Consider the following 27,894-nt stretch of genomic DNA (forward strand, 5'->3'; position numbering starts at 1 on the left):
AACCCTTTCCCATTTCATATTTGTCAACTAATGAGTTTTTGATGCAAATTACACAATTTCGATGCTAACTCCCACAAAATTTACAATTATAATTAATATGCCATACACGAGACTTTTTGCCACATATAAAGAATCTCCGAAAACTTTTTATAATTACTATTTCCTAAATAAGGTCGGCAGTTATTTCGACGAAGTTGTCCCTTCTTTTTTTATTATCCTCTGTTCTGAATGACATAAATTAAAGACCTGTGAATGTTACAAGTAATTACTTTCAGCAACGATCGATCCTAAATGAGATAATTATAATCTTATTGTCAGTGTGAAATAGATGAGATAATTTGGTTGTTTCGTTCCCTTAATCCACTTTTATTTATAAGATTGTGGGCGTATTACTAATGTTTAATACATTACTGACTAAAATAAATCCTGAAGAACTTTTAGTCATTCTGTGGGAGGAATTTTATAACTTTTTGGGCCATTTTGTTTTGTAAAGGAATTTATATTGCCGATTTATACAAATTCTACAGTGCACTAAATATTCAAATGGCCAACTTAACTCACAATCACTGTTTAAGAAGTATTGTTTACAATTATGGAGGAAATATTTTTTATACTATTATCTTTGTAATTTATCATTAGATTTAGGGCGGGAGTACACCTGAAAACGTGGCGCCAAAACTTCCGCAAACATTATAAATTTCCCCCGCAACCGAAAATCGGCTCTCGCCAATAAAAATCAAACTGGGCGAAGAAAAGTGCGGCCGCGATGAGAATGCAGTCATAAAAAGATATTTACTGGCCGAGAAACATTCTAAAAAATAACAAGTTTATTCAGCACAAACTTTTTCTAATTCCCGACCAGTAAATCTTCGCGTTCGCGATCTTTATGGCCCGTCCCGACTTAACGAATGTTTACTTCATACCATTAACCAGAGGAGATGCTTTATTTACTGCACTCACTTTTGCTCCACAGGCACACTTACTTGTTTGGACCAGTGTTACGCAATTAGTACATAAATAAACATAATTTTCAATTAGAAATTTTAGTTGGGGTACAATTCCTATATTCCCCTTTTATTATCTAATCTCATATCATATTTTTTTCCGGCAAACAAACAACAAAGGGGATGAAGACGTAATACGATTTAATTTAGAAAGTAATCCCACACAATTAATTCGCCCAGCAGTAAAATAATACCATAACAGAGAAGTAAATAAAAAACCGGCTATTAATAGAATTAATTAAGTTGATTTCTGTAAGCCTGTAATTATTTCCCAAACTACGTTTTTTCTTCACTCAGAAACAAACAAGATTCGTTCCAGTTTCGATTTAAAATCTCCGAATGGCGCAGTTTTATGTGTTGAAAATTCTGGAGATTTTACATGAAATGCCCTAAAAGGCGCAATATATGGTACATGCATTAGGAAAGTTATAAAACTCCCTTGTAAAATCTCCCATTTTACAAACATGAATTTTATAACTTGGCCATAAAATTGCGAATAGTTTCATTTAGTTTTTGTTGTAACTCTGCCGAAGTATTAAACTTATTTTTAAACAGATATTCTTAACATGTCCACGTTTATATTGTGGAGAGGACAATTTTTCCTGCTAATAATATACACAGGAAACTATTCTAATTTAAATTTAAATTAGATTTTGACTAATTATCTACATCATCTACAATTAAGTTTAAATCAGACAAGGTGGTTTAGTATCGTTTAACTTCGTGACGCATAATGGTAGGTAGTTGAAATAAATCTTGTCAGATTTGACACCCACGCGTTATAAAATTGACATTAGACTGTGGTTTATTGTTAATGACATCCACTCTCCTATTATCTTTAATAGTTCGTTAAACTTAATGACAATCAAACACCGTAGATTTTTATATTCAATTTACGCAGAGAATAAAAGGAGTTGCGGAGTTGTGACGTGTCGTAAATGTTGAATTAATTCGATATTTACACGGCTGAAGTATAATGTGAAAACGATACGAGAATGAGTCATTTTATTTCGCTCCAATAAATTTGGGGGGTTCAGAAAAAAGACGGATATTCTGATAGGCGTGATTTATATTAGCATCCCCGAATACTTTACATCGGAAAATGTAAAAATAAATCTTGTAAGATGTTTTGAATGAAGAGCAAAAAAATTTATTTGATAAAGGACCGTTGTCTAAATGAAATATGCTCCAAATGTTTAACTTCTCAAACATATTTCAAAGTATGTAATATATTTTATTTAAACCAATATTAATTTGGGGTCTGATATATGAAGGAAAATATGATTTTATGCTTAGGCAAATAAATTAAATGCAATAATAAATTACAGGTACCCTAAACAAATTAATAATTTAACGTACAAACACCCTGTTCACCTTGAGGGTGTCTAAGGGTGATAAATCTTTTAAGAAGATTAGACCCCAAAACCCAATACGTCCCATCCAACTTGTAAATTACATCCAAGACGAATAAGGTTCCTATTTTGAAAGGAACTAACAAGTTTCAATCAATCAATCGATAAAAATAATTGTCAATTTGTAAATTAGCATTTTTATGGAGAAACAGAAGGAATTGAATTTAGCACGGAGTGCATCAATTCGAATTAAATTTCAATTGGATGGCGTCGGAAAGTTGGTTTTTTAATTTGTCCACGGTGGATCTTCGCATTGCGCTCACGTAGCTGCGATGCAAGCGGAAAATGCACGTAATAAAAATGAATGGCCTCACTAGCATATTGCTAAGTCATTTCTGGTAAATAAAATCCGTGATGGATTTGACCACATCGCATAAATCCCAGTCCGGCGAATACGAACACCGCTTTTTATTTTCGGAATATGGAAATGAGGCTGATCATTCTTAGAATATTTATGCGCCGTTTGTTTCCATTTGCAACACAATCGCGTACGACTCACCTTATTGGCTTAATATGGATTGTTTTTTGTTGCAGACGTTTGTCCGGCCCCAATTGAGACGATGATCTGATAGATGAGTAACATGTCACTGTTCTCCAGTGAGTCCCCCAGTCTGTCGACCCTATGCGTCAACGGCACGTCGTCCGACTGCGGCCCCTGCATCGGCGACAACAGCTCCGTGTTGCCCGCCACCTTCTCCGGCAGCGTACCCATCTCGGAGGACCCCAGGATCGAGATACTCAGGCGGTACTCGTACGGCATCGCTTTGCCGCTCATCTGCCTGCTCGGCATCATCGGCAACATCTTCAACCTGATCGTGCTCACCAGGAGGAACATGAGGGGCACCGCTTACATCTACATGAGAGGTCAGAAAATGATGAACGATTTTCTATCAATTTATCTTGCGGAAAAAAGGATGTTTCACTTTCAAGTGAGTCGCTCCGACGTGGAACACAAAAAGTGCATTGTCCCTGATGGAAGTTTCCCTTTCACGCCAAATATACTTTCGGCATTTCACTTCGAATGATTTCATTAGGTCGGAGGGAAACTACTGCACGAAATTACATTTATTTAATGAAGTAAACTAGCGGAGAGAGAATCTCTCTCAACTTTAAAAGTAAACTGTATTAACCGGAAGGAAAGTTGGTAATTACGGGAAAGAAAATTAAAAAAGAAGAGGCGGTTAACTTTTAGAGCGCAATTTTAATTGAACAATCCTTTCGAAAGGGAATCGATAAACTGTGTCGAATGAACATTTCTGGGACGAGTTAAAAGGGTATATTATTCTTGTCGCAGGATTCCTAAGAGATGTCAAACGTGGATGCGTGTTTAATTGTTCGATTTATTGCCTTGTTCGTCTTTTAATAGCGTTATTTATGTCCTCCGACAATCTGACACAAATGATTGATGGCGAAATCCTTGCAATGTCCATAACATCCTTTTAAATAAATGAGTTGTCAGCAAAATAAGTCCTAGTAATTGCCGCAAAATGTACACAGAAAAAAATGTAAAAATACACGTGCTAGATTATTTTTCTTTGTCACGTTCTGTATATTTCTATAGAGGCAATCAATTTCTAGAAACCAATTCGGAGAAAGTATTGAAAAATATCTGAAGTTATTTTGTCGGTAAACAACTTTTTTCCCGTATAATGTAACCTCTTGAACGTTTCAAGGGGAATTCAATTAATTATTATCGTATATTTGGAGAAACTTATTAATTTTCCATCATGATATTGAATTGCCACTTATTTCTACAATAATAATAAATAAGTTTTGCATACTAAATTAAAAAGCTCCAACAGTTTAATTTCCCCTGTAATGACTATAACTATAACTATTTTTAGTTATGTACGCTTCTACGATGTTAACGAGTGTCATTTACTTACCACACGCCATTTAAAGAGCAACTTTAATTAACCGGGAACCTCCATAAATAAATCGTCTCTGGACCGTTGCACTAATTTCTAATTAATGAATAAACGAATAGCGACTTGCATATTAAGCTGAAAACTTATCGAAACGCGGCTTCTGAAGTGATGTCCAACTAATTTCGGCTTATCGTTTGATAAATCTCGGCGACGTTTAGCAAACTCGGCCCGGGGCACTATTTACACTCCGGTCGTTCAATATCCCTGCGAGTCAACACTGAATTTAAGGATCTGATAACGGTTAAATGTATATTTTGGGGGTGAACACCCTCAAATCACACCTCACTGATCTGACAAACAAATAAGCAAACACTGGAATTTGTCACAAACTTTCTATTTATTATTAAACGTGTACAAATAATGGAGACGAAGTTATGCAGTAACTTCGAAGTGACAGCTAATTCCACAGAGCGACTTTTTCGAAAACAATTCCTTTGAAAATTACGTCGTCTCGCGAAACTCCAGACCCGCAAACTATTTTCCTAAACTAAAACAGCATGTAGACATCAAGTAACCAGACACACATTAAGTCAGTTTTGCAGGACAAGAAATAACAGCACCCTCAAATATAATTAATTTTATTTCATTAAGTCTCCAACGTTTTTCTTCACTTTGAAACGTGATAATAAAATTTGAATACCTTTAACGAACAGGCATACTTACAATTTTTTTCCTGCTGAAAAAGGGATGTAAATCATAAATAGCTGTCAGTTAAAGGTCCGCAACAGAACGTAATCTACTTTGGCCTTTATTCAAATGTACTTTATCTGTTTCTGAGCATGTAATAAAATTAGACGTAAACTTTTATTCCCCTCTTAGTTGCAGGGTTAAATAAAAGAAATTAAAACGTTACAACTTTACGTTGTATGCGTCGATTAACCAATCAAAGTGTCACTTTAAACGCATTAGTAGAGTTTAATTTGAACGAATTGGGTTCTTATGCAGTTTATTTGCTGGATTTTGTGTCTGCAGGAAAATAAACGCCCGGATTATTGGGGGAACGTATAAAATTAATTGATTAGTTTTTTTTCTGGCCGTGCTCGCGGATTTAACTACCTTTTTAGGTTGTTTAAATTTAAATATTCTATGGAAAACAGTACAATAGACTTCGGGGAGGATTTATTAGTTTGCGAGTTCTAGTTTTACCACTAAATTCCGGTTATAAATCCGGCGAATTTTCTAAAATATATATTTACATTTAGAGTCTATTTAAAGTACAACAAAGGACATATATTTTGTGCTGAAAGATTAATTTTCTTAATAAATTTATATGATATTTTTCGCGATGGCTTTTTCGCTCTGTCCGGGAATTGGAATTTATGGGACCATTACGGTTTTGTTTCTTTGTTACATAATCACTTCTAAGCGGAGGCTTTTCCGACACATTTAAAAATTCCATCAGAAGAGGGAGAGGGAGAAAACACATTTATTTTTACGGTACCTCCACCAAATCGTTTCCGTCTTCGATACAAAACTCAAAAACTTAACTAGTCGACAGTTAATTAGTTTTGGACAACGTTCGAGCGTTTTATTGGCGGCCGATCAGCAGGAAAAGGGTAAAGTTGGAAAGAGGGCAAACTAATTGTATTAGGCAATGATTGCCGTAAGGTGGGAATGAATCTGTTCGGAGGAATAAAGTGAGAAACGACCGACCTGACCTATGGCAGCTTTATCGATTCGTTTACCTGGAAAACCGAGTGCAGCTTTACAATCTTCTCGATCCTATTTGCGAATCATTGTTTTTTCGGCGTTCAAAAAGGAAAATTAATTAAAGTTTTATCTTGATCACGGTTCGGCGCGGTGCAGGAAATAAATCATAGGCGATGGTCAGATTTTATTTGTTTTGGCTGCAGCTTTACCGAAACAGTTTTCAATATGGAAGCGGAGTGAAAATAATTAAAAAAGTTTAAATTGATTATATCGCGGCCCGTTCAGATAAGCATAATTTATGTTCCGGTTCTAAATTGGAATCAGAACAACTGTGTCCCCGTTAAAAATAATTTCCAATTAGATTCGATTACGCAAACGTGAATGAACTTGCAACGTTTAATGGGAAGATCCAACAACAATAACAATGTTTCTTTGTTTGACACCGGAATCGTTTGGGATTAATCCGGTTCGTTCGAGGTGTGGGTGTTAATACTGACAGACCTTGAACAACGACTTCCCCTGAGGCATTGTTGTTAAGACGCAGATTAAACGTCTAATAATACAACAAAAACACGGCTCCAAAATGCTCCCTATTGTAGTAATTTTCGTGGTTAATACACAAATTCAATTCGCAGAAGCTACTTCAGCAGAACATGAATAAGTTACAGTTTCGGGGCAAAAACAAAACCACCTGAAAAACAGACGTCTCGCGTCAGAAATAAACTGAGGAGAAAAATAATGCTGACAAATTATATGCCTCATCTTTTGCTTGTGTTTCACGCACATTTCTAACTATAAACTTTATTTATATAACAAATGAGCTGATTCTTATCTTTATTATTACACTTTTCAATCTCATTTGCACATAATTAATTACTATTTAACAAATTCTTAGAATAAGTTGATTATATTAAAGGTAATTTATTTTATCCACTGTTAGATTTATTTTTTATAGATACTATTTAATTTTTTTAAATTAATCATTTGCAAACAAATTATACAATAACAACTATATCCAAAAGGCAATTAATCTCATGTTTTCAAATATCTCATCCTAATTCATTTGAATATTTTTATTAAGTTTTTTGTTGCGCATCCACCATTTTTACAACCGCTGTTAAAAATGGCGAATGCGCCATAAATCCAATAATTAATTACTATTAAACAAATGCTAAGAATAAACTGATTATATTAAAAGTAATTTATTTTATCCACTGTTAGATTCATTTTTTACAGATACTATTTAATTTTTTTAAATTAATCAGTAAATTAACCTTCAAAATACCATAAAAAACATGTTTTTGATGTTTAATATATGTTTAAACATCGTGAATGCGTAAACAAATTATATAATAATAACCACATCCAAAAGGCAATTAGTTTTATGTTTTCAAAAATCTTATCCTAAATCATTTGAATATTTTACTTAAGTTTTTTGTTGCGCATCCACCATTTTTACAACTGTTGTTAAAAATGGCGAATGCGCCATAAATCCAATAATTAATTACTATTAAACAAATACTAAGAATAAGTTGATTATATTAAAAGTAATTTATTTCATCCACTGTTAGAATCATTTTTTACAGATACTATTTAATTATTTTAAATTAATCAGTAAATTAACCTTTAAAATACCATAAAAAATACGTTTTTGATGTTTAATATATGTTTAAACATCGTGAATGCGTAAACAAATTATATAGTAACAATTACATCTAAAAGACAATTAATTTCATGTTTTCAAATATCTCATCCTAATTCATTTGAATATTTTAATTAAGTTTTTTGTTGCGCATCCACCATTTTTACAACAGTTGTTAAAAATGGCGAATGCGCAACAAATCCAATAATTAATTACTATTACATTTTTTACAGGTACTATTTAATTTTTTTTAATTAATCAGTTAATAGACTGGGGAAAAGAAATTTTCAAAAAAATGGTATGGGAGCATTCACCGTTTTTTAAAATACAATCAATAAATTCAAGTAATTCATGAATAACTTAATAAATACTAAATCAGGACAACAATACATCAAATATAGCAGATTTTGCGTTATAGAAACTTTGAATCAAACGACAATTAAGTAAGTTTCGAACAAATGGACCTCCACACAGTTTGTATCTCTTTGTCTCCATAACTTGAACAAATTTCAACACGTAACGTACCGAAACTTGAACATCCGACTGCTCCATTCAAAATAAAACAATGACCGGTTCAATTGTAATAAAAAGGCGAATCGATACGTAACGGGCGCCAATGGCGACATTCGGATTTTGCATCGTTAAATGTTTGGTCAAAGTGAAATTGATGCGAGTAAACGTGTTTGATGTTTGTTTATTGGCGCACGCTTTTATTGAATTGTCAGCGACGGCACTTTTATTTGTTTGTACCGCTCAAAACGCCTATTTAAAAGATCCTCCGGGTTTTAATGCGGTGGCAGGTCGTTGATTAAACAAACTGCCGCCTCCGCCGCCGCCGCCGCGGTAACCGTAACCAAATTTATTTAAAGTTTATCTTTTCCGGTCGCGGAGAAATAATGAAACGCGACTCAGCCATCCAACTAACGCTTAACGTTTAACGCTTAACTTATAAGCTTTGCACATTTCGTCGTTTCCACCCTGGATAGTGGATAGTGGATGGTGGATGGTGGTGGATGGTGGATACAGCAGTGGGTATCTGGGGCCCGTTCAAAATTAAATTACTGCATCGCCCTGCACTCTAATGCTCGCGGCTCGCGGGCTTATCGCGTCCTCCTGCTGCAGATAACGTTTCCTGCTTTTAACCGAGTTATGCCGTTTTTTCCTCACTCTTCTCTTTTTGTTTTTATTTTTTCGACGTGCTAATTGTAATTGTAATTAGCGAGTGGTAATTCCGAATTCATTTTCAGGCTGCGGGTCGTAATCGTTTATTAAAAAACTGCTGCAGCCGCCGAGGAGTTTTTCTGCTCACGCAAACTTTACTAATTCGACTAATTATTTTCGCAATTTGTACAAGTATTATAAAAATTTTAAAATTCCCATCCCCCTCACTTTTAATTAATGTTTATAAATATTTTCATTAAGCATCTCTTAACTGAAAATACTTTCGAAGCATAACATTCCATAAATAATATGAAAATTGAGTTTCATGTGGTGCGTGTTACGCGTGCTACCCTTCCTGCAAAACAATCATCATTTGTCTAGTTAGTTTTGCGTCTTGAATAAAACGATGATGCATGTCGCATCAGATAAGTGGCGACGTTTCCTGCGGTCCGACCTCCACTTTGTCTTCGTTTCTTTGTCGGCATCCCGATATTATTTCTATATCAAGACACATTGTCGTTTGTGGGATGCTTTGCCTATAACTTACGGGCGATGAAATAAATTTAACAGTTACTCATTTTACACTGTCAAAAATTAATAACAATAAATTGGCCAGAAAGCCTTTCTACTTTTTCTCAATACCCTTTTATGGATAAAATTAAATATAAATAATGCCTTAATTACGAATAAAAGAAAATGTGCAAATATTAAATATTATTAAACTTAATAAGACATAAAATATACAAGAACGGCTGAAAGCATGAAAGGGTTTATTAAGGCGATATAATAACAAGAACATGTAACTTAAAACTGCTTAACTTTCAGACAACATAAATTACTCCTGACTCTGTACTTTTTTTATCGGCCAGACTGAAAAATGGGAGAAATTAATAATAAATTGTGTAATTCATCCGGATTTACGTCACGTTTATGGATGGACACCATAAATTATTGCTGCTAACATTTTAATTTTGCCAGACAATCGATTTATTCACCTTGATCATGTAAATTATCCTTTCCACCTTTCTCTAATTGGTGCATTGATAATTAAATTTTCTAACCATGTTCAAATACTTAAATGTAAATAGCATAAATTACATATTTTCTGGTTGACTTCCATCACCAATATTTCCGATCGGATGGAAGACAAACGTGAGCTGACTTGTGCCAACAGTTCCTTGTTTTCTAGTGACATTTGTCAGTTTAGCCGGTTCGAAACTCTAATCCGTTTTTGGCAATAATAGTTGTACCGTTGGGTTTGGCAGAGGATTTCGTCGCTGGGAATTATCAATGATAAAAATGTATGTAAGCGAATCACGTAGTCAGCTTTTAGAGCAGGAAAATAGAGGGAAAAAATTCTACAACTACTACACTCGTATTTATTTTGAAATTGTTTTGTAATTTGTTTGCTGTTATGGAACAATTTAAATCAACGCATCACCTATTTTAATTAATACACACAAAATTATTAAATATATACTCTTTAATTGATGTTATAAATATTTATATAAATTTCCATAATTATGCACAATTTAATTTAGTCAAAGTAAACTTATCAAAGTTTATTTTAATTATAAACTTTGCATATAAAATAAGATTTCCACCTGCGAAAGTTTTATATCAACAAATTTTACAGACACTGTTCATTACGAAACCCGTCTATAACTTTTTGAAATGTAATTATTAAGGTTTCATTTTTATAAAAGATCTGCAATCTTAATTACATCTTCAAAGCTCCGGTTTGTAAAGTATTAAATTGATATTATCATTATAAGGTAAATTAAAAGGAGATAAAAGAAATGTTTTTGTTACAAGATGTTCTGAAATAAAATTATGGTGTGCATCCAATGCGTTAAAAATGGTTTTTCCTACAAATGACACATTCTGGATATAAATATAGTTTATTTTCCGGCTGGGCTAAAAAATATACCAGCCATGTATTATCGGGTGTCGCATAAATATTCCGTAGACATATCTACACGTTAGTTGTGTCGGAAAATAATAGGCCTCATTGATTTTGCGAGATATTGTCTACGCAGACCCACCGATAAACATTAGTTTCCACTTCGGAGAGTTTAAAATACGTTTTTCGGTTAGACAGGCACATAATAAACTAACATTGAGGGTTGGTCGTAACTCAGTTGTCATATGTACCCTTGAAAACTATTAATCTAACCAAATTTAAACAGGTACATCGTCCTAAGCTTAAACTAAACTTTCGTCTGGAATGCTTGTAATAAAGATGGGTCAGTTATTAAAACATCAAAACAAAGTTATCGATAAATCACAGTGACTTGAAACACAGTTGTCATTGGAGGCATTGTTCGCATAGCCAGAACTTTGGGATTTATGGGCAAGGTTTTGTTCCCCGGAGGGCGAAGTTAAACAGTCGTGACACAGTATTAAGTCATTACTGGATATCCAGAGGTGGAATGTTACAAGAGCCCGGGGGTTAACGGCCCGGAAAAAAAACGATATCCAACAGTATGACAGTGAAGGATCTGCGAGCTTAGGGGCTCAATTCCATATATCGTATATAAATAAAGATTCGTTGGCATAATTGATTTCTGGATTTCAGCCTCACCCGAACGTTTACCTCGTTATTGAAATGTCATTTATCACGTTTTTTGACTTGTCGCAAGACACATTTTATGTACATATTAATATCTCAAAAAGCCTTAGTAATTACACTGCAGATAATCGTAATAATCCTCACAGTGGCAACATAATAAACACGCAAACAGAATTCGATAGTGCGAACCCATAAATTTTAATCATATTCCATACATCCGACTACAAATTAGTGAACTGAGTTAGGTCTAAACAATGTTCCCATTACAGGTCTGATATTGATCTCCACGGGGTTATGTATTAATTCAATACAACGTGGTATCTGTCCAATTTACTATTTACCTATTTACTACACCACACTGCAATTTTAATACAACACTTCACGGCTTAAAATGGGGCAGATCCAAGTACGTTCCGACGTACGGAGCAAGTCGCAAAAGTGTCGTGCTGTTAGTTTTTTGTTGGGCACCGCGGAAAATCCGAAATGCTTTTAAAATAGAAAGTAGGAGGAATTCGGTGGCGACGGGCGGTGGTCGACCGGGGATAACACAATTTCCTCTGAGTGCTCACTTTCCAGACAACATTGCTCTCTTGCAGGACGATATATTCCGAAAGTAAATTGTATCAACAAGTGCGTTACTCCATCTTCTTTCCGTTACTTATTTCGCACATCGAAACATGGTGTAATTCAAAAATAAAGTGCGGCCTTCCCAGAACTGCATATTGTTAACACATGTCACGTTTCTCAGTGATTAATGATCAACTTTCCAACACTGAATTTAACGAAAACGGCAAATGTTGCTGAAACTATCAAATTTAATCTATGCAGGGATAAGTTTCAAGTAATTGGTTGTGAAAGTTTAATTGGTTTACCAGACAAATTCAATGTAAAGTCTCTTAATAGATTTAATTTTAGACATAACAGTTGCCATTACTTTTTATGCATCCCAAGAATCGACGAAATAAACTACATGGATATTTTTAGAACGTTTATGTGTTGAGGCAAATTTGCCATTGTGCATAATACATTTCAAACATCGGATAAAACGAATGTATTTACTTAAATCTAATATCTAGTTTAATTTTCAGATAGATTTACTCAAAGGTTCATTTAATAAATTTAACCTAGTAAAAAATATCACGTAAGAAACTATAAACATTTAATGAATTATTAATAAAAAATTAGCTGAAAAAATCCGTTAGTTTTATAAGACATAATTCTGCATACAGAATCTCTTCTTTAACAGTGACAGAATTAATTAGATAACCATTTGACCTTGCGCCATCGTTACATAATCTTGCCCGAAACGAAATTCGAAACTGTTCAATTTTGCTAGACGCAAGTGTATAAACATTTATTATGACGGAGGTGTGTGCAACGTACATCTGAAATTGGCGCATTAGTTTTCATGTGCGAACGGAGAGATGAAGTGCATTTCCATTTCCATTCTTCAGATAGTCGTGTGAGTATTTATTTTTATTACTTTATTATTGATTATCTAACAGATAATCACTTATCTGTGTTTTTAATGGCTTTATTCAAGTTCACCTATGTTGACATAAACATAAAAAGATATCTAAAATTAATTCAATAATTATTCAAAAACATTCAAATTTTGATTATGTTTAATATAATTTTTTTAATTTTTAAATATGAAAATAGACTTCTACAATATTTTTATTTATTTATTTCTCAATGCTATTTAGAACAAATCAAGGTAAATGATAAACCATAAAAATTAACATATAAACAAGAATTTTGGATTAACATATTAATTATGCAAAGACACAGGTTGCTTTTACATTTGATTATATTAATTTTTATTTATACTAGTTTATTACAGTTAATAATTAAAAAATATCCTCGCAAGTATTATTAGTGACTGTTTTTATCAACAATAAAACATTTGTTTTAGTGTATTTACAACGACAATAAATGGCGGCTTCACCAACGAGCCTTGTTCTCGCAGGAACACAGCCTATTTATCAATTTCTTCAGCGATAATCCCATCAGCATCGGTTCAATGCATAGACATAACGGGAATGGCTAAAGATCCACCACTACTGGCTGACATCATACTTTCCCGTTTAAAATATTTGACAAAGGCCGACACAGTTTTCGCCAACGACATGAAGCTGAAACGTTTTCCCAAAGACCTTATACGTTTGAAGAATTTAACTTTCGTTGATTTGTCCAAGAATTATCTGAGGCGTGTGCCTCAAGCAATGAACAGACTCTTACCCAAACTACAGACCTTAATTTTGACCAACAACAAAATTCAAGCGAAGCCCACGAAAAATTTGTTCAAATCTCGCAGCATCAAAACGTTGATGCTGAGTGACAACAACATAAAAACAATAGGGTTGCAGACTTTTGCCGCTATGCCTTCGTTGGAAGTGTTATATCTGGACAGCAACAAAATCGAAGTGCTCAGTCCCGATGTCTTCAAATCCGTGCGACGATTGAAGTTCCTCCACCTCGGAAACAATTTAATATCGCACCCATTGTCGTTTCAGGATGTTTTACCTAATTTGAAAAAGTGTATACTTAAAGGAAATAAAATTAAATAATACCGCAGTGTTATTTTCACCCCCGTTATGTATTTAATGTCTTCCAGGGTGTATCAAATATAAATTAAGTAAAACATAAATTTAAAAGTTAATTTGCTCTGGCGCAATGGTTAGAAATAATCGTGCGGTTTATTAAAGTAATAAATTTTTATTACTTATATTAGCAGTTGGAAATGAAATTTTATGAACCATCAAGACTGTCGTTATTCACTTACCGCTACAAAATACAAAGATAATAAAATTCTTGTATTTTCATTTAAAATATTGTTCGAAATGTTTCTGGTACACAATTAAGAATATCCAAATTATCTCTCTCCAGATCAATATTTTAATTAATATGAAGAGAAACCTCAACCACTAGACGTTAATAACATCTCCAATCTTGCAGGCTATTCAGCGGCCGCCCTGCTGGCAATAATATTCGTCCTACCGTTCGCTTGGCGAGTTCTGGTGCACTGGGAACACGGCAGCTGGGATCACTTCCTCCCCGCATTCTACTTCGCGCACTTGGAACTTTTCCTCGGCAACGGTTGCCTGGGCATCGGCGTCATGATGCTGCTGGCGCTAACGCTCGAGCGCTACGTCAGTGTGTGCCATCCAGGGCATGCAAGGCCTATTCTTGGGTCGCCTAGGAGGGCAGTGGCTCTCATCCCAGCGGCCACTTTTATACTATACATTCCGAACATGTTCAGAAGTCAGATTTGGACGTGCAGGTTCGAGGGCGTGATTAGGTATCAGAGGCAAGAGGCTACATGGTACACAGAACAAACCATCTATGGAATATACAAAGTCGCTTTGGAATTCATTTTCAAGGTTTGTTCTTATAACATACGATAATTATAAATACAATGCAATAAATTGTTAAAGGTGGTCCCGGTGATATTGTTGGCAGCTTTGAATTTAAGGATCTTGATAGTATACAGAAGATCTTGTGAGAAGAGGCGGAAGATGACTTTGAACCGGACAACTTCAGGTGAAGAAGATCCTCGAAAGTTTGCTGAAGAAAGGAGACTAGTTCTCTTATTGGGATCGACTAGTATCTTATTTTTAGTTTGTGTTACGCCGATGGCCATACTCAATGTAACATTATCTGATAATAAGTCCCTAAATTATCCCTATCAGGTACGAAAAAATAAACTTTAATTTAACTCCAGGAAATACATTGTGTACATTAAAAATATAAAGCTATTTTAAGACTCTTTCAAATTAATAATAAATTAGCAGAACACAAGAAGCCAAACATATTTCAATTTTCCATCAAATTTCTCATTGTGCGATTCAGCAACCTAATTGCAAATTGTTCAAATATTCATGTTCATCTGTCAGACTCAAGCATTAATTTCCATCAAGACGACCAATTAACATCCGACAGTCAATCATTAATCAATACCTACACCATTGTTTCCAACATAAATCAAATTATCTATTGCTTGAATTAATAAAACAGTTTAGGGGGATGGAATGTTATATACAATGCATTGTTCTCTTGTAATTATTTTTTTAATAATCATTGTTTTAGTTGTTCCGCGCACTCGCCAATCTGCTGGAGATCACCAACTATTCGATAACGTTCTACATCTACTGTCTGTTCTCGGAGGACTTCCGCAACACATTGCTCCGCACTCTCAGCATACCCAGCGGCCAGCCCACCAGAGGCATGGTGAAACCACCCCCACCGACCGCCACCACGACGATCACGCAGCACAGGAGCGTTTGATATAAGAGCAGCAGACCGCTGGCCACAGCGGTCTAATAATCCACATCCCCTGGTTGAAAGGGAAGTTATTTATGTTTTGAAATGACGAAATCTGGATGCAATTTTTAATAAAGAAATTTTATCTTCCTTTTTGATATGTTACATATTGAAATTTAGGAGATGTTTGTAGATAGTAATTTCCCTCTCAACCTAATATAACTTACCGCGAGATCAATTAATTTTTTACGTCTGGTGCTATATCAACTAAGACTATAATAAGCTGCCACCAAAACAGTTAGTAGTTGTGGTTTAACTCTTTGAAATGATTTGTATGTAACATAACAAGAAAAAGTATTGCTAATTTTATCTTGAAAACAATAATTTTTAAGAAAATTATAGTCATATTTCATATTAATTTATTTAAAATTAATAACTTCGGAATGGCTTATTTGGAGAGGTCAATATAAATGATGACTGTGAGGTAAAGAAGAATGTATTTTTATAAATATTTTTATAGATTACAGATCCGTGCTTTAATAATTTGTCAAAACTAAGTATGGTTATTTTAATATCGGATAATTGGAATATTTTTACAATGAATAGGGACATAGAATGTAGTTTTGCTGTAGCATTTATATTAGTTTATAAATGTAAGTAATAGTCACTGCCTAAGATGAAGTGATAATATTGTTAATGAAGCCAAAGGGATGGAATTATATAAAAAATAAGAGATTTATAAAGTTCTTTGAAGATTAAATACTAGATTGATTAAGGAAGAACAAATCGAAATTCACAAACACTATATTAAAATGTATCTATTAAAGTAGATTATTATGAGAATTGAAATTTTTTATAATGAATAGTTCATACTTAATTAAACTTAAATTAAAATGCTGCCTTAATTTTTAAGTGTAGTTTAAGAATAGATCAGTACTTTGTATTTTTATAAATTTATATGAAGAAACTGGTAGAAAAATCAAATAACAGCTTTTTCATTGCTGTAATTTTCTCATTTCACTGAGTTAAACCAAAACTACCTATATACATTTCCAAAAACAAGAGCCATGTTTGGTACCTCTTCAAACATACAAAATACATTTATTCACCAATTTGAAGTGGTATAAAATCTGTGATCAGGTTATGTGTATTTCTCTTAACATATTCATAGTCTCCAGCTATAAGCAGTTTTCACATTCCAAACAATTTTCATTGTATATTGTAATTGTATGCCAACAATATCAAATACAGTTCGTATGTATGGTCATTTTTTGACAAAAATGATATTGTAGGTAAATGCATGTGTTAAGCTCAACCATGTTATTTAAAATAGAGAATTTGTTGTACAGTTTATAATAAAAGAGCTAAAAATTTATTTACTTATTTTATTTGTTATCTAAACCTAAAATATTTAAATAAAATGGTAATAAAGTATCTTTTGAATATTTAGAAAAATCTATTGACAATTCATTGCTAAATTTACTAACTATCTTAGGATTTGCACAAAAATATTTTAATTTTTCAACAAGGTTTTTGCCATCTGTGTATAAGCAATTATGTGGGTAAATTTCAGGATACACCAAATTATTTGGTACCAAAGGAAAACATCCACAATATGCAGCTTCCAACCTACAATAGGCAATTCATTTACATTGTTTTCTTAAGTATGTTTTTACCTACATAGATACACCAAAAAATTCATGTTTTGCTGTTGAAATAACTACATGACATGATCTCAAAATATTAAAATATTCTTCTTTGCTCTTTACATATCCAAAATGGGCTATTTCATCAATAAAATTCTCTTTTATTTGCGTAAAAACTTCATGATTGTCAGAAAATGTTTCACCCAAAACAGAGACTTTAAAATTACAATTACACTCCTTTAACTGCGTCAAAGCATCGAAAAAGTCCCTAGGACCTTTATCAAACTCCCATCTGTGTGGCCAAACTATATGTAAACAAGAATCATCTCTTGTAGAAGGCTGCTTAACTGGAAACTTCATTGGAAAGTATAATACTTGAGATTTTACTTCAATTTGTTCTCTTAGACCTTTTGGTCTATGATCTGGTATTAGTTTTAAAATTTTCCCAATATTACTGAGAAAAGAACTTTTGTTAAATTCTGAATTAAAAAGTACAACATCTGCAGACAAACTAAAACACTTATTCCTTTATAAACTTGTGACAACAATTTGTTAATCATCAACCTGGTGATAATTTGGTTATAGGAATATTGTACATCTCTTTCTTTGATTTCTTGAACTGGATAAATCAATTGGTTTTCATGAAAGTATACAACCTTTTTCAATGGGTGCAAATCAGGTCGCAGTCCTAAAAGTTCTGTTAGATTCAAAACTGAACTGCAAAATAAAACATCTTCTGGATCAACCTTAGGAATTAGATTTGAAAGTATCAGGGCACCACATCTGGCTCTCCAATGCCACTTTTTTGCTGGTAACGTTATCAGTGTGTATGAATCCAATGGTAAGTCTAAAATATTCCACAAGTATTATGAAACTAAATTTTTTAAAAAAATTATATTACTGGCAATTAATGTGTCTATGAGAGTTTTGTGGGATCCCCCGTAAAAAGGTTCAATAAATAACACTTTGGGCATTGTAGATGTGATAATTACTCCTATAAACTAGTCCGAAATACGTAAAGTAACCCACTTAAAAAGTGGGGTTAATATAGGTTATGTCCATAGGCAACCTTTACGTCATTGACACCAACAGTAAAATACAAAATTTTTTCACAACATAAACATTGCATATAAATGTAACAAATATTAAAATAAATAAATTATTACCTTTTTGTTCACATAATTATGAAGTGTTCACCACTAACTTAAAGTAGATAAAATAAAGATTCTTTATTGAAACTCGGTAAGTACCACTTTATCTGAAAATAATTTAAAAAAATTAGTAGTAATCTAATTATAACGTAACCCAATAATGAATACAATAGTATCATGGATAAACTTATCTTATCAGCAATTGTTAAATTAACATGTTTCATGTGGCATTAAAACACATTTTGGTGTAAACAATAAAAAACGTGTACGATTTATTATATCATAAATTACAAATACATAATGGTAAAGAAAAAGACACACAATTTTATTTTCACTCAACGGAAAAATGTCCACACTATCACAGTATACAAAATAAAATGCAAATCTAATTGTACACAATATCGTGGCATGATCGGAAAACGTAGACGTTTCAGTCATAATCGTGGCTGCTCTCTCTTTGCGAGAGCAACGCGTCCTTCTCCTCCTCGGTAACTTCGGTCATGGTCGATTGTAATGGCACTTTGGTCACTCTATTGTTCACCTTGTTTAGTCCCTCCGTTGCGCCGCTCTCCGTTAAACTGAAAACGCTGATTTCACCAAAGGAATTGAATAATAAAAATAAACAAATAAGAAAATAATAAAATAAATTGTGTAAAACAGTAAAAAAAATACTTACACTTCCTCTACGTCGTCGTCATCGTTATTCAATGCAAAGTAAGGATTTTGCGAGGCTGGCCTGAATTTATAAGCAGTCAAGACAAAAAAGACATATGTAGCCATTTCTCTGAACATCTCATGCAACCACTCATATTGGAAAGTAACCGTCAATTTTAAAATTGATACTATAATACGCGTGGTGTAAATGTAGCAAACAATCATAATGTAGAAATGTCTGAATAGCTTCAACTTCCTTAAATTAAGTGCGGCTTTCCCGTCAGTTTGCGAGGCAACTTGTAAATGCCTTATGGACCATACTACTGGAAACAGAATGCACCCACAGCACAGCAGGTCTATCAAAACCACGATGTCTCGCCAGGCAGTGTATTCCCTCGATCCCTCCTCACTTTCCTCCAAGATAATTTCGGCGATATTGGCCAAAACTTGCAGCGGAATGACAGCCATAAATACCCTCTTGTCTCTATCGGTGAGTACGTGTTTAATGAACGTCCAGCCCGTTCCTACCAAAACGATTATAACAAATAGTAGTGCCCCTTTAAGCAAGTGAGCAACATAGAATAGAATTGCCCATGTGGCCAAGTGCACACCAAGACTTTCGATGTAGTGATAGTTAACGCCGTGGAAAGCCAACGAGAGAGCCTTGAGAAAAACGAGAACAGTCATCATCCAGTGCAACTTGAAAACTGGATGCTTTGATTGTCGCAAGAGGAACACCCAAAACATGCCAGAGAGGAAGAACAACACTGACATCATGCAATACAAGGCTGGTAACGGCATTTCGCCCGCCGACAAAAAACTGCTCGTATTTTTTTCTGTGATTTGCACCACACAATCCACAGTGGTGTCTGTGCCTGAGTTATAGCTGGGACAGTTGTGGAAGTAGAGGTTGTACAGACCTTCCTCTTGGATGTTTTCAACAGCCATGTAAAACTGAAAATAATATTTATTTAATTGCATTTACAAGAAACAATGTTTCCTTACAGATGCATTGTAATAGGTGTGACCGTCGCGTATCTCAGAAGCTATATCAAACGTCAAGTCTTTGCAAGTATGAGTTTTTCTTTCATCTGGTCTTTTGTAAATATGAACTACGCCCTCATCATTACACTTTACTTTCAATCTAAAACATTTTGTATAATATAAACAATGATTGTTTTTTCAACTTACGTATTGTTCTGAAGGTCGAGCAAAAATAATGTGATCACAGCATTCTTATTGCTGTCTAGTTTGTCCACTAAAACGCAATGATCCTGATTTTTATTTAAGTATTCATCTACAGCAGAAATTTTGGTGCGGTCTAAGCTAAAACCAAACTACATGTTTGTTTAGTATTTTACTGTGACTGTTTATACATACAAGTGCTTTTGGGTCTTCTGGAGTTGCATGAAAATTTATTAGCTGTACATCTAAATATCCTCCTTGATAAAAACCAAATGTACTGAGTGGTATATATCTGCGACCATCACTCTGTAACAATTTAGGCATTGAGTATGCTAGGTAGAAAATATGATCAAACTTTACTTACATATATTTCCAAGCGGTGTTTTCGCGAAAATACAATTGCAATTAGTGTAAAAAGCACTATAAACACTAGAGATATTTTCATGATTTATTATTTAAAATAACTGAGTTAATAATTCAGCACATATCAAACAATAACATACGCTATGAGAACGTCACAATTTTATCAAACGATGGATAATTACATTTGTATCTTGAAATTGCTAAGAATATCATTAAATAGCAAATTTTAACCTATACTTTTTTTCACTGAAATCACTAATGTCAAACAAGTGTCAAAACCATAGAATCCACGTTGGTAATAGATTGTTGCATTAAGTACTCTGAGTTGCCTACCTGTAACAAAAATTAGTATTGTAATTTCTATACAAAAACTGAAAAACTACTAAAGGAATTCGTAATATGGTCATTTGTTCTTATGCTGATTACTGTAACATGCAAAACAAAAAATTTTTACATCACCATTGACATTATCGATCAAACATACTCTTATAGATTAAGTTCTTACTTTAATTAATCAAAATTTAAGTATGGCACAATCACAGGTAGAAATAAAATCGACAGTTTTACTAGCCAATGATTTAGAGAAAAGAGTGGCTGATGCCTTTTCTGTTTTCGATCATGCCGCAACGGAAGCGATAGATTCCAGAGAAGTCGGAACAATTCTACGCGGATTGGGGTGCTGTCCAACAGAACGTGAGATCCAGGAAGTCACCGTGAAGGTGGAGGACAACCACAACGTTGGGACTGTGGAGCTTTTAAAATTTATCACCGTTGTTTGTCAAGAGCTTGCAGAACACAAGTAAATTGCTCCTTTCAGATTTGAGATATTTGTCTACAGAGATTGTTCTAGATATGAACCAGCTACTCCTGAACAACTTTTGGAAGCTTTTCAAATTCTAGACACCGAAGGTCGGGGTTATCTTACTAAAGAACAACTGATTTCTTATATGACCACTGATGGTGAGCCCTTTAATCAGGACGAATTGGACGAAATGCTGGAATTGGCAATCGACCCACATACCCAAACTATTCCTTATGAATACTACATTAATCAAATTATGGTAGGTTTTGTTTAGGATTAGAATAGGTAGATGTAATGCATGTTTTAGTTTGAACCTGAGGACGAAGAAGATATATACATATTGGCTGATAGAATCGAATCTGAAAGGCCACCACCTCCTGCTGCCGCTAAAAAAATATCCGAATTATTTGCAAATGTTTTACCTCCAGAATAATTTATTTCACTATACTGAACAGAGTAGTGCTTGTAATATATATTTTAGAATATTTTTGATACATTAAATATCAATAGTTAAATTTTTCTTTTTCATTTCAGGTTGATTAAATAATTATCAATTAGTTGGAGCACCGGACACCATTATATTTTTGGATGGATACTTTATCAGTGACGCAATAATACGATTTAAAATAAATAGATACGAATTACACAGATTATTACTTTACAATACAATTCCTTATATTGTTCCATAATTATGTACTATTATATTAAATCGTCTTTCGATGCTATTGCTATGAAGATTTTAAAATAAATTCAATAATTTTTATTATATTGAAACACCGTTTCTATTTGCAATTATTTATTTATTAAAAATAAAATACCGTAAAAGGGTTAAACATTTCAACACCCCTTAAAATAAATAAAGGTTGTCGGTTTAAACATGTAAGTAATTATCATAAAAAATATCAAGCTAAGCATTTCCTTGAACATCACAACAAACCACTCATATTGGAAGTTAAGAGTACATTTTAAAATACTAACAATAATTCTTGTACAATATATGTAAATGACTACAACTATATAGAAATACTTTAATAATTTTGTAAGTTTTTTAATTTTTATGGATATAGTGGTGTCCATAGAAGAAGCTTTTTTTAGTTTCCTAATTGTTAAAATAACTATTACTATAAGAAGAACACAACACAAAAGATCTCCAATTATATAGACGGTTTCCCAAGAGTCATAAATCCTTGAACCTATTTGATTCTCTTCCATAATTATTTCGGCGGTGTTAACTAATACTTGCAAAGAAATAAAGGCGATAATGAACATTTTGTTCTTGAATATGCGAGAGATGTTTCCATAGGTCCAACTAGTCCCCACAAAGAGAATTATTGCAAACAACAAAATATTTGTTAACAAATCAAAACTGTGAAACAAAACTGCCCACGGAACTAAACTGACACCTAAGGTTTTTATAAAATAACAATAAACGCCATGAAAAAATAACGAAAATGACTTGAGAAAAACGAAGGCAGTCATCATTTGATGCAATTTTAAGATTGGGTGGCTTGACTTCAAGTGTAGCACCCAGAATATTCCAAACATGAAGAGCATTAAGGACTGCATGTAATACAAAGCTGGTAGATGTCTTTTTCCTGCTGAAATAAAACTTCCAATATTTGTTTCTGTTATATAAGCCTCATAAGTTAATGAGGTAACGTCAGAATTTTTATCATGGCAGTTATGAAGATATAGATAATATAGTCCCTCTTTTTCAGTAGTTTCGACTTCCATATGATACTAAAAGAAGATAATTTTATAAAGTGTCACAACTAATGACTATCAATGCTTACATATATATTGAAAAACATTTGGTCATTAATTTCTTGTGATGTTATGGTCATATTAAATGTCAAATCTTTACAAATCTTCGTTTTACGTAGTTCTTCATGTGCATTGTAAATGTGAATGTATCTAAAGCTGCTGCTGTCTAAACCATCATCATTACACTTTATTTTCAACCTAAAGACGAATTTAATATAGTTTCATAAATTTTACATATTTAATTTTGAGGTACACACATTTTGTTGTCAAGATCAAATGAGAATGTGGTAATGGCAACATTATAAACGGACGGTGTTTCATCACGTAAAATACAGTAATCGTCATCTGACTGCAGATCATATCCAGAGATAATTGGTGTGTGAATTAGGCTGAAACCAAACTGTAACGTAATTAATTACGCGCCCCTTTGAAATAAACATGTATTATTTTATTCTTACAAGAGCCTTGGAGTTTTTAGGCATTGCATGAAAATTTAAGATATGAACGTCTAAATATCCCCCTTGATTAAAACCAAATTTGCTTAATAATATATTTCTTCTATCTTCATTCTAAAACAACAAGAATGTAAAAAATAATAAATATATTTAATATGAACTTACATGTATATCCAGACGATGTATACGTGTAATAATGGGAGAGATTAATGTTAAAATTATTGCAAACAACAATATAGTTTTCATGGTTAAATAGTTTATTAATTAGTTACGAAAATTTAGATATTAGTATATGAATAATCAATTATCAAAAAAAAAAAATACTTAGTTTTCGAAACTTTATGGTTATCTTTAGGTGAAATACATATTCTTCAGTTTGTATAAATATACCATATTCATTATTAAAAATAGAGAATATTCAACCAATAGGAAGGCACCTTTTTGAAATTAAGGTTTTTAATTGGTTATAAAAGGTTACTTTATTATTTAAGGCAGCAAGTTACGATGAACGATAAAACTTCGGAAATCCCCACAAACGTAAGTTCCCAAAGTAACTATGCAGAATTACAAAAATAATAACACCTAAATATGGATGATAAATTACAAAATGTTATTAGGGATTGTAAACGTTAAGAATAATGTGAATCTAATTATTTTGTGTTAATAATGAGAAAAACAAAAATAAATGATATCTGTGTTGCCTAGATGTATTTGTAGTATACAGTAGAAAAAGGGTTTGCCCCGTCTGAATGTAGAGAGATTCATCATACACGACAGAGACAGTAGAACTCTGTTCCAGAGACTTCAGTTTCTATTGTACATGATATCTCTCTCAAGATGGATCAAACACTTTTCATACTGTATAAATGTAGTGTTTTTGGTACACACACTATGATTATGTTAATGATTTATAATTACTGTTCGAAGTTTGAGGTTTTACTAATACAAATAAATAATAAATAAATCTCATTTATAAAATGTATTGCATATCTTTGTATAAAAACAACCAATAATATCAATTTACAATTTTGAAAATACAGGTTTTTCTTTAGTTAGCATCGCAGTAATGGCATTGCGGACGTCTTCGCTTTGTAACATCGCTTGGTTCCACAGTTTCTGTAAAATATCAATTTTAAAAATAAGTATAAAAATATAATAATTAAACGTACCTGTTGGTCAAGACCTTCTTGTACAGTATGATCTCGTGCATAAACCAGAGCATATTTCGTTCCTTGTACCGCAACTGGACTTTTTTTAGCTATTTCCTCAGCTACACATAATACCTTGTTCAACATCCTAAAAGTTTTAATTATATATTTATGAAGTATAGTATATTCTTGATACTAACTGTGTTTTGTCTTCAAACACTTCTTGAACAAGTCCACAGCTCAAAGCTTCAGCTGCGTGTAACTTTCTGGCTGTGTAGCACAACTCCCTCGCCAGGCTGTCGGAACCAATAACTTTCGGAAGTCTTTGCAATACGCCCACATCTGCAGCAATTCCTAATTCAACCTGAAAATAGAATTATTTTTTTCGTTATTCGATATGTTAATATAATTCGTACTTCTTTGACTTGGAACCACGCATCTTTGGTACAGTATCTCATGTCGGCGGCGGTCGCAATGTTAATGCCACCACCTATGCATGCCGAATGAATGGCTGCAATTACTGGTTTTCTGCATTTTTCTAATGACGTTATTCCGTCTTGGTATTTGGTGATAGTATCGTAAAGCTTCTTCGCCCTTCTGGCCACGTCGTCCTCCGATGAGGCAATTATTTCCGCCTGGGTGGCATCACTCAAATCTAAACCTAAAATACAATTAAACGTACTAAAAAACTCGTTTTGTTATGATGTTCTTCGATTAGAATAAATAAATAGCTAAAATTTTAAAAAAAAAAATCTAATTTGTATCCAAAAAAACAATATGACAACTAAGCGTAATTGTATGGTGGTGTAATCTGAGTTGCATACGGATAATTACAAAGAAATATTTAAATATTATTATCAGTAAACTAAAATTTATTATTAATATTGTCGTACCAGCTGTAAATAATTTTCCTGCACCTGAAAGTACTATTACGCGACAATCCTCATCTGTATCCAAATTTTCGAAACATTTTCCAATTTCCCTAAAAAAAAAAATAAAAATATTAATTGTAAATCAATTTACATTGATGTATCTATAAATTTCTATAAATAAAACATTTTTTTAAGTATATTTTATTGACATAATTTAATATTGATTGATATGATTTAATATTGATATTTATTACCACAAGGTTATGTTAAAATCAGAACTGGCCCCAAAATTACTTACAACCACATAGTCCGGTTCATAGCATTTAATTTTTCCGGTCTTGATAATTCTACATGATAAACAAACTCTTTTGGCACCGTCACCGAAAGAGTTTCGTACGTTGGAGTCGTGGACATTCTCAATAAATTGATCACACTTGATGAACTCTTCAAAACTTGTCTAGATAAACTAAACATTTTAATTTAACCGCAACTATTTTATTTAGAAATATCAGTAACAGTTGAAATTTGTGGTATATTAATACTGCATTAAGTGGATGGATAAAATGTATAAATATTTTGATTGGGAAAGGAGGGGACTTTGGACTTGGAACCGCTTTATTTGCGATGTTGTCAGTGTTATCATTAGTATATCCCTAGCGTTATTTTATTAATTATTAAATGTCAGTGGGATATCAACAAATTATCAATTTGTTAATTGTGGTAATTTAATAATAAAAATATAAATATTGTTTCCTTTTTTACATCAAATATGTAACATTTATATGGTATTTCAATTGATTTAATAAATATTTTAAAATTATATTAAAGAATAACTGAGTTATTTTTGAGAAAAATAAAGTTTTTTCTTGAAAAAAAAAAGAAATGTTTTATTTGCGTTGCTAAATTAACGTACAACGTGCTTGTTGTGTTTCATTAAGATGAATTATTGGAAGGAAATCGATTATTAATCATCCGGCTCACGTGTCGAACAACAGTAACTGCAGGAAGAATGATTGCGAAAAGTATTTGAAAGAAGGCCTTTGTAAAAAAATGGCGGTTCGCCCCGAGATAAATGATAGAAACATGTTTGCAGTCGGGGCACCCGAAGATCCACCGCGGACGCAGTTTACACGACGGACACGCCGCAATATAATAAATTGAATTCGTATGCATGTTGCGCTGTCGCGGTTTCTAATTAATGACCGAACCCGCTTGACTGAACGGTCTTAAATAAATGGGATTTTTGCATTTTGCCACAATTCCCGTCGTCTATTTCGACACACTTGTTTGTCGTGCTCGAAAACAGCATCAATTAATTAGTTGGTTTGGCAGTTGAAAGTTGAACATGTAGTTGCAGGAAAAGTAAGGCGAACAAGTGTCATTTGCAAGTTGTAGCCAGTCGGAATGATATTGTTATTGTAGTCAGAAACACGAAATTGAATCCGGGTAAATTTTCTTTGTAGTGAGGCAAGTAGATTAAACCAATCAACGGGCATAATTAAAATGAATGCGAGACTCGGATCGCAAAGTGAATATTAATCGCGTCCCGAAGGCGAACCGAATCGAAAACATATAATTCCGTCTGCTGGAAGCGCCACCGCTTTTAAGAATCAAATCAGTCGGTTTTGCTCTTTTACGGTGTTCGAGTTTCACAACTCTCCATGTTGTTTTGCTTATCTATTTGCCTCGTAGCCGATGAATGAACAGTTTTGATGCCTTTATTGCTACTATTACAAACAAAAGAAACACTCCAATAAACATTCCAGCCCATCTTTGTTCGCGACCAGATTTCGTCCTTTTTCTCTCCACTTTCTTTTGCTCCTTTTTGCCACTTCTCCTTATGCACCGTATCGATTTTTTTCTTGACCTATTTACGCCGACTTGACTTCGGTCTGCTTTTTTATTTTGACCGCTCGTTCGCCACCGTCATTATACTCTGCCGACTGTTTTGTAAATTGTATTGTCTTGTTACAACAACAACAACAACAGTAATTAATAATAAACATTAATTATTTTTTTTTATTGGAATTGAAGAAACCATTTAATTTATACGTAGACCTCTGTTGAAAACTTTAAACAAACTAACGCAGTCGTCTTTGACTGGCTCAACTTCTTGAACTCACTCTCGTACAGAGCTTCAACATTTGGAACTCCACTCGTGTTTTCATTTCTAGAGTTCTCATTTTCACGTATTTCATTTGTTACGACTGGTCGTTATATTT

At 33.3% G+C, this 27,894-nt stretch overlaps 7 protein-coding genes across 9 annotated transcripts in view; 3 read left to right on the forward strand and 4 right to left on the reverse strand.

The window, feature by feature from the left end:
• LOC109600405 (probable G-protein coupled receptor B0563.6) overlaps positions 1 to 17,007 on the forward strand; it is a 30,222-nt gene extending 13,215 nt beyond the window's left edge. For both annotated transcript variants that reach the window (XM_020016552.2, XM_049963101.1), the window contains 4 exons: positions 2,951 to 3,280; positions 14,328 to 14,752; positions 14,807 to 15,061; positions 15,459 to 17,007. In XM_020016552.2, coding sequence (XP_019872111.1) covers positions 2,989 to 3,280; positions 14,328 to 14,752; positions 14,807 to 15,061; positions 15,459 to 15,656 — 1,170 coding nt within the window. In that variant the 5' untranslated portion in view covers positions 2,951 to 2,988 and the 3' untranslated portion in view covers positions 15,657 to 17,007. The remainder of the gene's footprint in view (positions 1 to 2,950; positions 3,281 to 14,327; positions 14,753 to 14,806; positions 15,062 to 15,458) is intronic.
• Positions 12,676 to 13,946, forward strand: LOC126264595 (peroxidasin homolog). The gene is made up of 2 exons (XM_049963102.1): positions 12,676 to 12,831; positions 13,285 to 13,946. The coding sequence occupies exons 1-2, from the start codon at positions 12,794 to 12,796 to the stop codon at positions 13,937 to 13,939; spliced, it is 693 nt and encodes a 230-aa protein (XP_049819059.1). The 5' UTR covers positions 12,676 to 12,793; the 3' UTR covers positions 13,940 to 13,946.
• On the reverse strand, positions 17,004 to 18,435 carry LOC109600406 (glycosyltransferase-like domain-containing protein 1). Its single transcript, XM_020016553.2, has 4 exons — positions 18,180 to 18,435; positions 17,843 to 18,125; positions 17,313 to 17,789; positions 17,004 to 17,261 (listed from the first exon to the last, which is right to left on the reverse strand). The coding sequence occupies exons 1-4, from the start codon at positions 18,250 to 18,252 to the stop codon at positions 17,018 to 17,020; spliced, it is 1,077 nt and encodes a 358-aa protein (XP_019872112.2). The 5' UTR covers positions 18,253 to 18,435; the 3' UTR covers positions 17,004 to 17,017.
• Positions 18,436 to 18,669: 234 nt separating this feature from the next.
• Positions 18,670 to 20,880, reverse strand: LOC109600410 (protein GPR107). Of its 2 annotated transcripts, none has more exons than XM_020016561.2 (6): positions 20,633 to 20,880; positions 20,464 to 20,574; positions 20,275 to 20,420; positions 20,089 to 20,227; positions 19,106 to 20,037; positions 18,670 to 19,007 (listed from the first exon to the last, which is right to left on the reverse strand). In XM_020016561.2, exons 1-6 carry the CDS (start codon positions 20,711 to 20,713, stop codon positions 18,860 to 18,862), a joined length of 1,557 nt encoding a protein of 518 aa, XP_019872120.1. In that variant the 5' UTR covers positions 20,714 to 20,880; the 3' UTR covers positions 18,670 to 18,859. The 2 variants fall into 2 exon arrangements, with proteins under 2 accessions (XP_019872120.1, XP_019872119.1); XM_020016560.2 differs by having other exon boundaries at positions 18,670 to 19,016; positions 20,633 to 20,879.
• Positions 20,881 to 21,049: 169 nt separating this feature from the next.
• LOC109600416 (dynein regulatory complex protein 8) lies at positions 21,050 to 22,077 on the forward strand. The gene is made up of 4 exons (XM_020016567.2): positions 21,050 to 21,430; positions 21,482 to 21,692; positions 21,741 to 21,898; positions 21,968 to 22,077. Exons 1-3 carry the CDS (start codon positions 21,159 to 21,161, stop codon positions 21,864 to 21,866), a joined length of 609 nt encoding a protein of 202 aa, XP_019872126.1. The 5' UTR covers positions 21,050 to 21,158; the 3' UTR covers positions 21,867 to 21,898; positions 21,968 to 22,077.
• Positions 22,078 to 22,212: 135 nt separating this feature from the next.
• Positions 22,213 to 24,136, reverse strand: LOC109600420 (protein GPR107). Its single transcript, XM_020016571.2, has 5 exons — positions 23,818 to 24,136; positions 23,656 to 23,766; positions 23,455 to 23,597; positions 23,227 to 23,395; positions 22,213 to 23,173 (listed from the first exon to the last, which is right to left on the reverse strand). Exons 1-5 carry the CDS (start codon positions 23,896 to 23,898, stop codon positions 22,271 to 22,273), a joined length of 1,407 nt encoding a protein of 468 aa, XP_019872130.2. The 5' UTR covers positions 23,899 to 24,136; the 3' UTR covers positions 22,213 to 22,270.
• A 514-nt stretch (positions 24,137 to 24,650) lies between these two features.
• On the reverse strand, positions 24,651 to 26,249 carry LOC109600413 (delta(3,5)-Delta(2,4)-dienoyl-CoA isomerase, mitochondrial). Its single transcript, XM_020016565.2, has 6 exons — positions 25,971 to 26,249; positions 25,694 to 25,782; positions 25,217 to 25,461; positions 25,001 to 25,164; positions 24,822 to 24,948; positions 24,651 to 24,768 (listed from the first exon to the last, which is right to left on the reverse strand). The coding sequence occupies exons 1-6, from the start codon at positions 26,144 to 26,146 to the stop codon at positions 24,673 to 24,675; spliced, it is 897 nt and encodes a 298-aa protein (XP_019872124.1). The 5' UTR covers positions 26,147 to 26,249; the 3' UTR covers positions 24,651 to 24,672.
• Between the last annotated feature and the right edge of the window lie 1,645 nt (positions 26,250 to 27,894).

Source organism: Aethina tumida, chromosome 2 (genome assembly GCF_024364675.1).
Source record: "Aethina tumida isolate Nest 87 chromosome 2, icAetTumi1.1, whole genome shotgun sequence".
In the NCBI taxonomy this organism is placed as follows: domain Eukaryota; kingdom Metazoa; phylum Arthropoda; class Insecta; order Coleoptera; family Nitidulidae; genus Aethina; species Aethina tumida.